The sequence below is a fragment of the Bufo gargarizans genome, chromosome 4, assembly GCF_014858855.1.
Source record: "Bufo gargarizans isolate SCDJY-AF-19 chromosome 4, ASM1485885v1, whole genome shotgun sequence".
NCBI classification, from domain to species: Eukaryota; Metazoa; Chordata; class Amphibia; order Anura; family Bufonidae; genus Bufo; species Bufo gargarizans.
The window spans coordinates 428,703,601-428,718,477 of NC_058083.1; the positions used below are offsets into that span (position 1 = coordinate 428,703,601).

At 46.0% G+C, this 14,877-nt stretch overlaps 1 protein-coding gene across 1 annotated transcript; it reads right to left on the reverse strand.

The window, feature by feature from the left end:
* Nucleotides 1-7,427: 7,427 nt before the first annotated feature.
* Nucleotides 7,428-7,931, reverse strand: LOC122935470 (ventral anterior homeobox 1a-like). Its single transcript, XM_044291236.1, has one exon. The coding sequence runs from the start codon at nt 7,929-7,931 to the stop codon at nt 7,428-7,430; it is 504 nt and encodes a 167-aa protein (XP_044147171.1).
* Between the last annotated feature and the right edge of the window lie 6,946 nt (nt 7,932-14,877).

Here is a 14,877-nt window from a genome sequence, read left to right on the forward strand (position 1 = left end):
ACACTGTGCTGGGGGGGTACACTGCATAATGATAGGGGGCAGGGTATACTGTGGAATAATAGGGGGGTACACTGCGTAATGTTAGGGGGCAGGGTATACTGTGGAATGTTGGGGGGGCGGGTTACACTGTGGAATGATCATAAGGGGCCGGGTACACTGGAATAATGGGGGGTTCCCTGCAGAATGATTGAGGGTGGGGTACACTGCAGATTGACAGGGTGTGGGTACACTGTGGAATATTGGAGGGCTGGGTACACTGTGGAATGATGGGATTGGGGTACACTGGAATAACTGGGGGTGGGGTACACTGGAATAATGGGGGTGGGGTACACTCCAGAATGACAGGGTGCAGGTACACTCCGGAATGATGGGGGTATACTGCAGAATGATCTGGATCTACAGACGTGCCAGTTTTCCCTGGGCAGGGGGTTCACTCATCTATAGGAGTCATGGTTAGGAGTCCTCCACAGGAGAAGCCAGAGATTCCCATTGCAGATGAACATTCAAGATCTGCTTATTTCCTGCTGTATTACAGCACCTGTTGTGTGTCAGTGTAACAGGACGCTGCTGCAGACAAAACATGGGATATTTTGGGACATTGCTTAGAAAATGTTTTAAAGGAAATCTCACTGATTCTGGACTATTATCTGCAGATTAGGAGGCCAGGTGACAATGTTTTATTTCCACCCCCTCCCCCGCTCTCAGCACCCAGAGCTGCACTGAAATACACTGTCAGGACTGCGGCGCTAACATAATGGAGAGGACTGTGCGCCTGAGCAGCAGTCCTGACAATGTACTCCAGCTCTGAGCGCTGACAGCGGGGGGCAAGGGGCAGAAGGAAAATACTAAAGAGGGATCCGGACTCTTTATCTGCAGGACAACTCGTGTCTTACTGCAGATAATAGTCCAAAATAAGGATGATGGATTCCGTTTAATATTTTCAATATAAAGTGGAGTCACTGTGTCCATACAATACTGATCCTGAGTTACATCCTGTATTATACTCCAGAGCTGCACTCACTATTCTGCTGGTGCAGTCACAGTGTACATACATTACTTATCCTGTACTGATCCTGAGTTACATCCTGTATTATACTCCAGAGCTGCACTCACTATTCTGCCGGTGCAGTCACTGTGTACATACATTACTTATCCTGTACTGATCCTTAGTTACATCCTGTATTATACTCCAGAGCTGCACTCACTATTCTGCTGGTGCAGTCACTGTGTACATACATTATTTATCCTGTACTGATCCTGAGTTACATCCTGTATTATACTCCAGAGCTGCACTCACTATTCTGCTGGTGCAGTCACTGTGTACATACATTACTTATCCTGTACTGATCCCGAGTTACATCCTGTATTATACTCCAGAGCTGCACTCACTATTCTGCTGGTGCAGTCACTGTGTACATACATTACTTATCCTGTACTGATCCTGAGTTACATCCTGTATTATACTCCAGAGCTGCACTCACTATTCTGCTGGTGCAGTCACTGTGTACATACATTACTTATCCTGTACTGATCCTGAGTTACATCCTGTATTATACTCCAGAGCTGCACTCACTATTCTGCCGGTGCAGTCACTGTGTACATACATTACTTATCCTGTACTGATCCTGAGTTACAGGAAGGTATGAAAGCAGCTCCGGATATGACTGTAGTGTAAGACATGACAGATTAGAATTCATGAAAGCAGCTCTGGATGTAAGCGGAGTGTAGACATGATAGGGCAGCACAATTGTCAGTGTAGTTACGTAGAGTGGTTGACATGACATAGCGATGGAGTTATGTGTGCAGCTCTGGATGTGACTGCAGTATAGAGAAGATGCAACAGTGTGTCCGTGCAGCTCTAGAAGTGACTGGAGTATATATTCTAGGGTCAGTAAAGTGTTTACTCAGTGACTCGGCTTCATGGAGACTTTTCTGGTTTGCCTTTGCCTCTGTTAATATATTAGAGATCATAGGTTACAGCAGAGGGGGTGCAGCGAAAGCTCCTCTGGGGACCCCCCATCCCATGTTATTGCTAATGCGCTTACATCCATCCAAGGACTTGATGGTCCTACTTATTGTTCTCCCCATCCTGTGTAGGACTGGAGGGGAACCATTACCTTCTGACTGTTTAACCCCCAGCTGCTACAGTAGTCGGCCGCTTTTCTCATAGACCAGGTACAGAGAGGATTGCACCCCCAGTAATAACGCTCAGGGGCCCTCTACCTGCCAGGATACTATCAGCAACATTCATCTCATGAATCTTTTGTTTTTCTGTTTCATACCATACTGGCCGCGCAGCAGCCGCACAGCCTCCTCTATACACCTGCTACTGTCTGTAGTCTGCTGACAGATGAGGAATATTCAGCAACTGTCCTGTAAACCCCACAGCAGCCGCACAGCCTCCTCTATACATCTGCTACTGTCTGTAGTCTGCTGACAGATGAAGAATATTCAGCAACTGTCCTGTAAACCCCACAGCAGCCGCACAGCCTCCTCTATACACCTGCTACTGTCTGTAGTCTGCTGACAGATGAGGAATATTCAGCAACTGTCCTGTAAACCCCACAGCAGCCGCACAGCCTCCTTTATACACCTGCTACTGTCTGTAGTCTGCTGACAGATGAGGAATATTCAGCAACTGTTCTGTAAACCCCACAGCAGCCGCACAGCCTCCTCTATACACCTGCTACTGTCTGTAGTCTGCTGACAGATGTGGAATATTCAGCAACTGTTCTGTAAACCCCACAGCAGCCGCACAGCCTCCTCTATACACCCGCTACTGTCTGTAGTCTGCTGACAGATGAGGAATATTCAGCAACTGTCCTGTAAACCCCACAGCAGCCGCACAGCCTCCTCTATACACCCGCTACTGTCTGTAGTCTGCTGACAGATGAGAAATATTCAGCAACTGTCCTGTAAACCCCACAGCAGCCGCACAGCCTCCTCTATACACCTGCTACTGTCTGTAGTCTGCTGACAGATGAGGAATATTCAGCAACTGTCCTGTAAACCCCACAGCAGCCGCACAGCCTCCTTTATACACCCGCTACTGTCTGTAGTCTGCTGACAGATGAGGAATATTCAGCAACTGTCCTGTAAACCCCACAGCAGCCGCACAGCCTCCTCTATACACCTGCTACTGTCTGTAGTCTGCTGACAGAAGAGGAATATTCAGCAACTGTCCTGTAAACCCCACAGCAGCCGCACAGCCTCCTCTATACACCCGCTACTGTCTGTAGTCTGCTGACAGATGAGGAATAAGACTGTCCTGTGAAACCCACAGCAGCCGGACAGCCTCCTCTATACATCTGCTACTGTCTGTAGTCTGCTGACAGATGAGGAATATTCAGCAACTGTCCTGTAAACCCCACAGCAGCCGCACAGCCTCCTCTATACATCTGCTACTGTCTGTAGTCTGCTGACAGATGAGGAATATTCAGCAACTGTCCTGTAAACCCCACAGCAGCCGCACAGCCTCCTCTATACATCTGCTACTGTCTGTAGTCTGCTGACAGATGAGGAATATTCAGCAACTGTCCTGTAAATCCCAAAGCAGCCGCACAGCCTCCTCTATACATCTGCTACTGTCTGTAGTCTGCTGACAGATGAGGAATATTCAGCAACTGTCCTGTAAACCCCACAGCAGCCGCACAGCCTCCTCTATACATCTGCTACTGTCTGTAGTCTGCTGACAGATGAGGAATATAAATGTCCTATAAACCCCACAGCAGCCGCACAGCCTCCTCTATACACCTGCTACTGTCTGTAGTCTGCTGACAGATGAGGAATATTCAGCAACTGTTCTGTAAACCCCACAGCAGCCGCACAGCCTCCTCTATACACCTGCTACTGTCTGTAGTCTGCTGACAGATGAGGAATATTCAGCAACTGTCCTGTAAACCCCACAGCAGCCGCACAGCCTCCTCTATACACCTGCTACTGTCTGTAGTCTGCTGACAGATGAGGAATATTCAGCAACTGTTCTGTAAACCCCACAGCAGCCACACGGCCTCCTCTATACATCTGCTACTGTCTGTAGTCTGCTGACAGATGAGGAATATAAATGTCCTATAAACCCCACAGCAGCCGCACAGCCTCCTCTATACATCTGCTACTGTCTGTAGTCTGCTGACAGATGAGGAATATTCAGAAACTGTCCTGTAAACCCCACAGCAGCCGCACAGCCTCCTCTATACATCTGCTACTGTCTGTAGTCTGCTGACAGATGAGGAATATTCAGCAACTGTCCTGTAAACCCCACAGCAGCCGCACAGCCTCCTCTATACACCTGCTACTGTCTGTAGTCTGCTGACAGATGAGGAATATTCAGCAACTGTCCTGTAATCCCCACAGCAGCCGCACAGCCTCCTCTATACATCTGCTACTGTCTGTAGTCTGCTGACAGATGAGCAATATTCAGCAACTGTCCTGTAAACCCCACAGCAGCCGCACAGCCTCCTCTATACATCTGCTACTGTCTGTAGTCTGCTGACAGATGAGGAATATTCAGCAACTGTCCTGTAAACCCCACAGCAGCCGCACAGCCTCCTCTATACATCTGCTACTGTCTGTAGTCTGCTGACAGATGAGGAATATTCAGCAACTGTCCTGTAAACCCCACAGCAGCCGCACAGCCTCCTCTATACATCCTGCTACTGTCTGTAGTCTGCTGACAGATGAGGAATATTCAGCAACTGTCCTGTAAACCCCACAGCAGCCGCACAGCCTCCTCTATACATCTGCTACTGTCTGTAGTCTGCTGACAGATGAGGAATATTCAGCAACTGTCCTGTAAACCCCACAGCAGCGCACAGCCTCCTCTATACATCTGCTACTGTCTGTAGTCTGCTGACAGATGAGGAATATCAGAACTGTCCTGATAAACCCCACAGCAGCCGCACAGCCTCCTCTATACATCTGCTACTGTCTGTAGTCTGCTGACAGATGAGGAATATTCAGCAACTGTTCTGTAAACCCCACAGCAGCCGCACAGCCTCCTCTATACATCTGCTACTGTCTGTAGTCTGCTGACAGATAAGGAATATTCAGCAACTGTTCCTGTAAACCCCACAGCAGCCGCACAGGCCTCCTCTATACACCCTGCTACTGTCTGTAGTCTGCTGACAGATGAGGAATATTCAGCAACTGTTCTGTAAACCCCACAGCAGCCGCACAGGCCTCCTCTATACATCGCTACTGTCTGTAGTCTGCTGACAGATGAGGAATATTCAGCAACTGTCCTGTAAACCCCACAGCAGCCGCACAGCCTCCTCTATACATCTGCTACTGTCTGTAGTCTGCTGACAGATGAGGAATATTCAGCAACTGTTCCTGTAAACCCCACAGCAGCCGCACAGGCCTCCTCTATACATCCGCTACTGTCTGTAGTCTGCTGACAGATGAGGAATATTCATCAACTGTCCTGTAAACCCCACAGCAGCCGCACAGCCTCCTCTATACATCTGCTACTGTCTGTAGTCTGCTGACAGATGATGAATATTCAGCAACTGTCCTGTAAACCCCACAGCAGCCGCACAGCCTCCTCTATACACCTGCTACTGTCTGTAGTCTGCTGACAGATGAGGAATATTCAGCAACTGTCCTGTAAACCCCACAGCAGTCCGCACAGCCTCCTCTATACACCTGCTACTGTCTGTAGTCTGCTGACAGATGAGGAATATTCAGCAACTGTTCCTGTAAACCCCACAGCAGCCGCACAGGCCTCCTCTATACACTGCTACTGTCTGTAGTCTGCTGACAGATGAGGAATATTCAGCAACTGTCCTGTAAACCCCACAGCAGCCGCACAGCCTCCTCTATACATCTGCTACTGTCTGTAGTCTGCTGACAGATGAGGAATATTCAGCAACTGTCCTGTAAACCCCACAGCAGCCGCACAGCCTCCTCTATACACCTGCTACTGTCTGTAGTCTGCTGACAGATGAGGAATATTCAGCAACTGTCCTGTAAACCCCACAGCAGCCGCACAGCCTCCTCTATACACCTGCTACTGTCTGTAGTCTGCTGACAGATGAGGAATATTCAGCAACTGTCCTGTAAACCCCACAGCAGCCGCACAGCCTCCTCTATACACCTGCTACTGTCTGTAGTCTGCTGACAGATGAGGAATATTCAGCAACTGTCCTGTAAACCCCACAGCAGCCGCACAGCCTCCTCTATACACCTGCTACTGTCTGTAGTCTGCTGACAGATGAGGAATATTCAGAAACTGTCCTGTAAACCCCACAGCAGCCGCACAGCCTCCTCTATACATCTGCTACTGTCTGTAGTCTGCTGACAGATGAGGAATATTCAGCAACTGTCCTGTAAACCTCACAGCAGCCGCACAGCCTCCTCTATACACCTGCTACTGTCTGTAGTCTGCTGACAGATGAGGAATATTCAGCAACTGTCCTGTAAACCCCACAGCAGCCGCACAGCCTCCTCTATACATCTGCTACTGTCTGTAGTCTGCTGACAGATGAGGAATATTCAGCATCTGTCCTGTAAACCCCACAGCAGCCGCACAGCCTCCTCTATACACCTGCTACTGTCTGTAGTCTGCTGACAGATGAGGAATATTCAGCAACTGTCCTGTAAACCCCACAGCAGCCGCACAGCCTCCTCTATACACCTGCTACTGTCTGTAGTCTGCTGATAGATGAGGAATATTCAGCAACTGTCCTGTAATCCCCACAGCAGCCGCACAGCCTCCTCTATACATCTGCTACTGTCTGTAGTCTGCTGACAGATGAGGAATATTCAGCAACTGTCCTGTAAACCCCACAGCAGCCGCACAGCCTCCTCTATACACCTGCTACTGTCTGTAGTCTGCTGACAGATGAGGAATATTCAGCAACTGTCCTGTAAACCCCACAGCAGCCGCACAGCCTCCTCTATACACCTGCTACTGTCTGTAGTCTGCTGACAGATGAAAAATATTCACTAACTGTCCTGTAATCCCCACAGCAGCCGCACAGCCTCCTCTATACATCTGCTAATGTCTGTAGTCTGCTGACAGATGAGGAATATTCAGCAACTGTCCTGTAAACCTCACAGCAGCCGCACAGCCTCCTCTATACATCTGCTTCTGTCTGTAGTCTGCTGACAAATGAGGAATAAAACTGTCCTGTGAACCCCCGCAGCAGCTGAAGGTTGTGCTGCATGTGTCCTGAGGATGTGGATAAGTCCAGTAGAATCCCCAAAGCCAGATGGTTCAGTGTGGTTAAAAAGTGACTGCTGGTGCCTGAATTTAGTGAGTTATTTTCCATGAGCTCAGTGGAAACTTTGACTGCCTAAGTGACCCACTGTCTCCTAGATTTGTCTACCTGGCTTGTGAATTCTACCCTTACGGCTCCGGTTTTGGGGTACAATGTGGGGTACACTTATCTTCACACATGACAGACATACAGACACTATCTGCAGGGTCAGTCCAGAGACTTTTTCTCTAGAACCTCTTTGGAGGAGCTCCTGGAGTAGGGCTCGAAGGCTGAGGAGCTGAGGTATCGTGCCGAAAGTTCCTGGAGGTTTCCTGCCATTGTAAGGGGGTTAGATGTCAACCGGTTGGCTACTGAACCCAGTAGAGATGGCACTGGCATGCTGAAGATGCTGTGTCCAGTGGGGGAGGTATGGAGTCCAGACTGGTGAGGCGGTGTGCTGGTAACATTATGGTGGGATGGGGCCCCATGGTCAGAACTGCTTGGGGCCCTTAAAGCACCTGTGGCACAAGCAGGAATTAATCCAGGCAAACCAGGAGGTGACAGAAGGCGACCTTGTTCCAGAAGTCTGAGCACACTACAGGTGGCAGCCGTCTCTGAAACCACCGACCTCAACTCTGAGTCCTTCCCCTGGTCCTTCTTCTGCTTTGTTCTACGGTTCTGGAACCAAACCTTCACCTGCGAGTGAAGAACAAGATCAGAAATAAGGTACATGGATGGAAAGACAGATACATAGACATTGGGGTACCTCAGGGGTCAGTATTGGGCCCTATTCTCTTCAATATATTTATTAATGATCTTGTAGAAGGCTTGCATAGTAAAGTATCAATTTTCGCAGATGACACTAAACTGTGTAAAGTAATTTACACTGATGAGGACAGTATACTGTATATATACTACAGAGGACAGTATACTGTATATATACTACAGAGGACAGTATACTGTATATATACTACAGAGGACAGTATACTGTATATATACTACAGGGGACAGTACACTGTATATATACTACAGAGGACAGTATACTGTATATATACTACAGAGGACAGTATACTACTACAGAGGGATCTGGATAGACTGGAGGCTTGGGCAGATAAGTGGCAGATGGGGTTTAACACTGATAAATGTAAAGTTATGCACATGGGAAGGAAAAATGCAAGTCAACCGTACATACTAAATGGTAAAACACTCGGTAACACTGACATGGAAAAGGATCTAGGAATTTTAATAAACAGCAAACTAAGCTGCAAAAACCAGTGTCAGGCAGCTGCTGCCAAGGCCAACAAGATAATGGGTTGCATCAGAAGGGGCATAGATTCCCGTGATAAGAACATAGTCCTACCACTTTACAAATCGCTAGTCAGACCACACATGGAGTACTGTGTACAGTTCTGGGCTCCTGTAAACAAGGCAGACATAGCAGAGCTGGAGAAGGTCCAGAGGAGGGCAACTAAAGTAATAACTGGAATGGGGCAACTACAGTACCCTGAAAGATTATCAAAATTAGGGTTATTCACTTTAGAAAAAAGACGACTGAGGGGAGATCTAATTAATATGTATAAATATATCAAGGGTCAGTACAGAGATCTATCCCATCAGCTATTTATCCCCAGGACTGTGACTGTGACGAGGGGACATCCTCTGCGCCTGGAGGAAAGAAGGTTTGTACACAAACATAGAAAAGGATTCTTTACGGTAAGAGCAGTGAGACTATGGACTCTATACTGTAAGAGCAGTGAGACTATGGACTCTATACTGTAAGAGCAGTGAGACTATGGACTCTGTACTGTAAGAGCAGTGAGACTGTGGACTCTTTACTGTAAGAGCAGTGAGACTATGGACTCTATACTGTAAGAGCAGTGAGACTATGGACTCTTTACTGTAAGAGCAGTGAGACTATGGACTCTATACTGTAAGAGCAGTGAGACTGTGGACTCTTTACTGTAAGAGCAGTGAGACTATGGACTCTATACTGTAAGAGCAGTGAGACTATGGACTCTTTACTGTAAGAGCAGTGAGACTATGGACTCTATACTGTAAGAGCAGTGAGACTATGGACTCTTTACGGTAAGAGCAGTGAGACTATGGAGCTCTCTGCCTGAGGAGGTGGTGATGGTGAGTACAATAAAGGAATTCAGGAGGGGCCTGGACGTATTTCTGGAGCTTAATAATATTACAGGCTATAGCTACTAGAGAGGGGTCTTCCTCTGGATCAACTTGCGGGATAACAGGCCGAACTGGATGGACAAATGTCTTTTTTCGGCCTTATGTACTATGTTACTATGTTACTATGTTACATTAAATAGATAGGTAGATAGATGAGATACATAATAGATAGGAGCCAAGTAGATATATACATAAATACATAGATCAATAGATAAAGATTGATAGATTATAATAATGGGAAGATAATACTGATGGTAAATAGATAGGTAATAGATAGTGTGCTGTCCCAGCTAATGGCTCTCATTTAGAATCCATCATAATTGTACTGTTATCCACTATACTCAGTGTACTTTGCTGCCATCTAGTGGCCATTGTTTTATTTGGTTTATAAAGTTATCTATGGTTGTAATTCTTTGTCATTCATCTTGTAACTCCTCCTCTTCTGTGAGCTTGCATGCTGTGTCCTGCAGTCTTTTCCGGTCTGTCATGCATCTCAGAGCTGGAGAGAGGATTTTCCTTTGACCTTTTTCATTGTTTTTCAATGTACATTCAAAAAATTACCTAAAAGGCAGATCCATTGCAACTCCCTCACTGGAATTCTACATGTAACTGGTGTTACTAGAGGACTGATTACAGTGAGATCACTTTCTTCGTTATAGAAGAGACTGCCACTCACACTCATCAGAGAGTTCTCTCACATATATCGGTGGAAAATTAGTCAAAAGTCTACAGCGTCTGCATGTACACACATGGTCTTTGAGCAAGCTGCAGTACTAGTAGTACCTTTCTGACAAAAGCATGTCCACAAAAGGCTCTGTGGCTTCCTCTGTCACTGGACCAAAATAAATGCATCAGGTTTCTGATAACTCAGATGTAGGAAGCAGAGTCCACGCCTAATCTAGAGCAAAATGTACCATCTAAGAGCAATTCATGTGGGTCATACAGAGGAAAATCTTGCTGCAGCACGGGAGTGACTAACTAATAAGGACAACACAAGCTCCAGGATCTGCATAACCTTCTAAAGGGACTGGAACTGGCTAAATCAGACCTCCATCAACCTCGATACTGCTCTAGGTGTGAATCCAGTGGTGTCCAAACTACCACATAGCATGCAAGAAAAATGGGCACCAGGGCTCCAGGTACAGAACAGAACAAAGCTTTGATAAATTTATCAGTGACTAAGCTTGGAAGAAGAATGATCCAGACAACTTGATGAACCTACTCATCATAGCTTCATCAAGTTGTGAGCTTCATCATCATTCTTTAAGTATGATAGCACAACAAATAAATAACGAGTTAAGGCGAACGATGTTCCACTTACAGCACCTCCCACCTCTGATGCTCCTGCTTTTGAAGAAAGGGACTGCCGTTATATGTGCCCTATCCACAAAAATCTCACCCTCCTAAGGCATGTTGTGGGCTCAGGCTTAGACTAGCAAAGGAACCTCTAACACCAGGTTCTTCTGCACTGGAATGGAATTCTATTAGCTTTTCACATGATGCTGACCTTCTGGAACAAGACGATTGGGAAGATGGATATGTAAGTTTGGTTGAAGTTGATCGATTGAATTATACTTCTTGCAAATGGGCAATGTGGAGTCCTGCCTTATCCTTGGCATCTTGCACTAAGGCATCATTTTTTTTGGAGTACAATATTTCTCGCAGCTAGCTCTGCTGAGACTGTGCTTGGTGTGCTCAAGGAGCTTGAGTGTCTTAAGTGTTGCGCCTCTTCAAACCCCATTGCAAAGCACTGTAAAGCTGCCATTAAGTGTACTGAATGGTGACAGACATGTTTCAGCTATGCATCTTACCCCACCTTCCGATAACTCACAACCTTCCTCAGCATCTAACTCTGTTAGAAAACATGGAAGAGGACCTACAATATCAATATCCAATGTGGGGACTCACTCTTGTAGTCTGGACAAGCGGACGCAGTATAGAGGCAAAGACCAGTTTATAACTCAAAAACTTCAGTGTTTATTCACACTTGTTGCAAGTACACAGTACGACAGTTCATTTGCAGCATTGGTGTTAGTTCACACCCAGATAGCTCAAAAAAGCAAAACAGTCACCTTTTGTCCTTGGTGTTAATCCACACCTGACCGGCATAGCTCAGAACAGAGCAGTCCTGCCGGATTCAGGCCCTCAGCCTGGCACAAGGCTCAGATCCTAGTACAGAGATTGCCAGAGAGAGATAAATCCTCCACATCTGACACTGCTGGCTGTTTTTTATAGGCCTGACCAAACCCGGTCTGGAACGTGGGGAGTAGTCACCCACCCAGCACTTTGACTACTCCCAGTAAGAGCCGTCCCGGATCAGCTATTTACAGCCATACTAAATAGCAAAGTGTCAAACAGCAACTGCTGCTGACACATGATAACTGGCTCTTACTCCACCGAGGCCAGGAACCTCAGTGACACATACCTATAATCCACGATGATTCCTTGTACCTTCTTACACCAACTACAATCAATTTCTCCGCTTCACGCGTGAAAGAATGTGGGAAACAGACTGTTCTAAAATGCTGCCCTAAGGTATATCTGGTCAAAGTCTGCCCAGAAGGGCAACCTGAGAAAGCCACCAGAATGTATCTTACACGAACAAAGCAACAGATCTCTAGCCAAACCTAAATTCTTTGAGATCTTTGATATAAAGCGGTACGAAATACCATACAACCTCAACACCTGCTCTGGTCAAGATTTTCGGCAGAAGGGCCACTGAGTACATTGTCTCCTCAACCAAGGGAAATACCCACATACCCTTACCAACGTTATCTGAATGTGACCAATTACTAAATGGAAAAGAAATTCTTACTCCAGAAGCTGCACATCATCATCACCCCACTGAAGGCACCTAGCTAATGAAATTCTTCTCATGGACATGAATGCCGATATTCTAATCTTACTCAGGAGAGACATTCTGAGAGTCCATAATGTGCACTAACAATTCAATGGTCCAAAAGATCCCCCCCCCCCCCCCCCCCCCCCCCCCATCGACACAGAGACTTGATTTAGGTTGAATTGTTTGTCCCTCTTGACAAAAGGTTAATACTGATCTAGAGGGATCCTCACACAAAGAGTATAATAGTGTGCCTCATGACTTTAGAAGTCTTCCTAACTATCTCCCCATGAAACAATCTCTAGTGTTTGATGAAGGGAGCTTCGAAATGTAGATCTGAAGCCGCTTCGTTGAAAACTTAATTTGAATGCTGTATGGAGATCTGTCTTCAGAATCAAATGTATGGGCCACCGAGGTGAAATTCGCCATGTTCAAAGTCTTGCATGACTTAGTTGAATAACTTTGGACTTCGATTATGCAACTTGAAAACCATTTTAAAACTGGGATCTGAAGTCAGCTTCGGCACCCAGGTACCAGCTGGTACCAAAGCCGACTTCGGATCCCAGTTTTAAAATGGTTTTCAAGTTGCATAATCGAAGTCCAAAGTTATTCAACTAAGTCTCATGAGACTTCGGATAAAGCAAATTCCACCTCTGTGAATCCCATACATTTGAATGCTGTGCGGAGACAGGTCTATGATCTGAAACGCACTTCGCTCAACACTAATAATCCCACATACAAGGAGAGGCAAGCCTTACACACTTGGAAGTCTTGTAATCAGATTGTGATCAAACCAGTTGACACGGGTGGCGGAGCAGTCTTTATGAACGGGATGCCTATGTCCGTTAGGTTCTGTGATTACTCTTTGATATTATTATAATGTTTTGTGTAAAGATCCCTCTAAATCTATTTTAGAGGACTACCAATCTCTTGTCAAGTGGGCTGGAAAATCTTGTCTACTTACTAAACAAGGTCACCACTTATAGATTATCTATTTCTTGCCAAAGGTACACAAGTCCCTGGGTAACGCCTCGGGGAGACATATCATTTCTGGGATGGGGTCTATTACCTCTTCTCTATCTCATTTCGTAAATCTACACCTTCAACCATATGTTCTCCAGCTTCCATCTTATCTCAGAGATTTTTCACATCTGATTGTATTACTACAGTCCTTTTCTTGTCCTGATGTATCAGCATTGTCCCTCATATCTCTCATGAATTGGGCCTACAGACGTTTAGAAGCACTCTCCAGCTATCAGGAGTGATCTTGGAGCTACAGACTCCATTCCTTTTAGAGCTATGGAATTTATCCTAACTAATAACGTATTTACCAGCATGCAGGGGGTGTGCGATGGGCTTGCCCCCCAGTTATGCCAGCCTGTTCATATGGCGTTTTACACAGTATTACACTTCTCACATTGGTTTATACCGTTGCTTCATCGATGATTTGCTTTTTTGTCTGGCTAGGTACAGAAGAGGAGGCTGTGGAGCAATACCTCAATAGTGATGATTGGGGCCAGTGGCTTCACTCCTGCTTATTCTACTGAGGGCATACATTTCCTTGATTTAGAGATTTTTAGGGGCGATAACAGTACTATACTTACCCAGACTTTCTTTGAAAGTGTTGATGACAGCATCTACGGATGTGGTAGCGTTAACACTCATGCTTTATGAGACGTGTTATCTAAACTAAATGCGCTAAGCAAACACCTTCAATGACTTTTGTTTCAAGATAACACATGAGTTAAGAAATTTAAGTTAAGAGTTTGTGTTAAAAGGCTACTTTCACACCAGCGTTTTTGTTTTTCGGTATTGAGTTCCGTCACAGGAGCTCAATACCGGAAAAGACTGACCAGTTTTATCCTAATGCATTCTGAATGGAAAGCAATCTATTCAGGATGCATCAATTCAGTCCCTCTTACGTTTTTTGGACGGAGAAAATACCGCAGCATGCTGCAGTTTTCTCTCCGGCCAAAAATACTGAACACTTGCCGGAATGCCGGATCCGGCAATCATTTACATTGAAGTGTATTAGTGCTCGATCCGGCATTAAGTGTTCCAGCAAAACGGGTCTGGCTTTCCGGTCTGTGCATGCACAGACCTTTAAAAATGCCCCAAAAATTTATACCGGATCCATTTTTCTGGAAGACCTCGGAGAAACGGATCCGGTATTTCTGACAAATGCCATCCGTTTGCGTCCGGATTAGCGACTGAACTGCCCCCGGAATCCTCTGCTGGAAGTGTTAAAGTACTCTTAACCCTGCTAAATCTGTACATTAAATTTGATGGTGACCATTATGCACTATAGCTAAATAATGTCCCATGTAGCCAAGTCGGAAGGAACTGCTCCAGAGGGGATGACTTCTACACACTCAAACATCTCCTTGATAAAGGTTATCCTGAGCAGACTGTTCATTCAGCATTGCAGAAAGCTAGTCGGCTAGCCCAAACCAATTGCCTTACACCCAGTGCAAATAAGAAAGCCTCCCCATCATACCAGCGCAGATTTATTACCACCGACTCCTCTGCACATAAACTAGTGAGAAGCATCCTGGCTAAACACTGGCCTATTCTACTTAAAAACACCATCCTGAAACCTTTAGTCCTACTTGACCTGGTACCATCTTTAGGAAAGCACAAATGTGAAGGGAACAG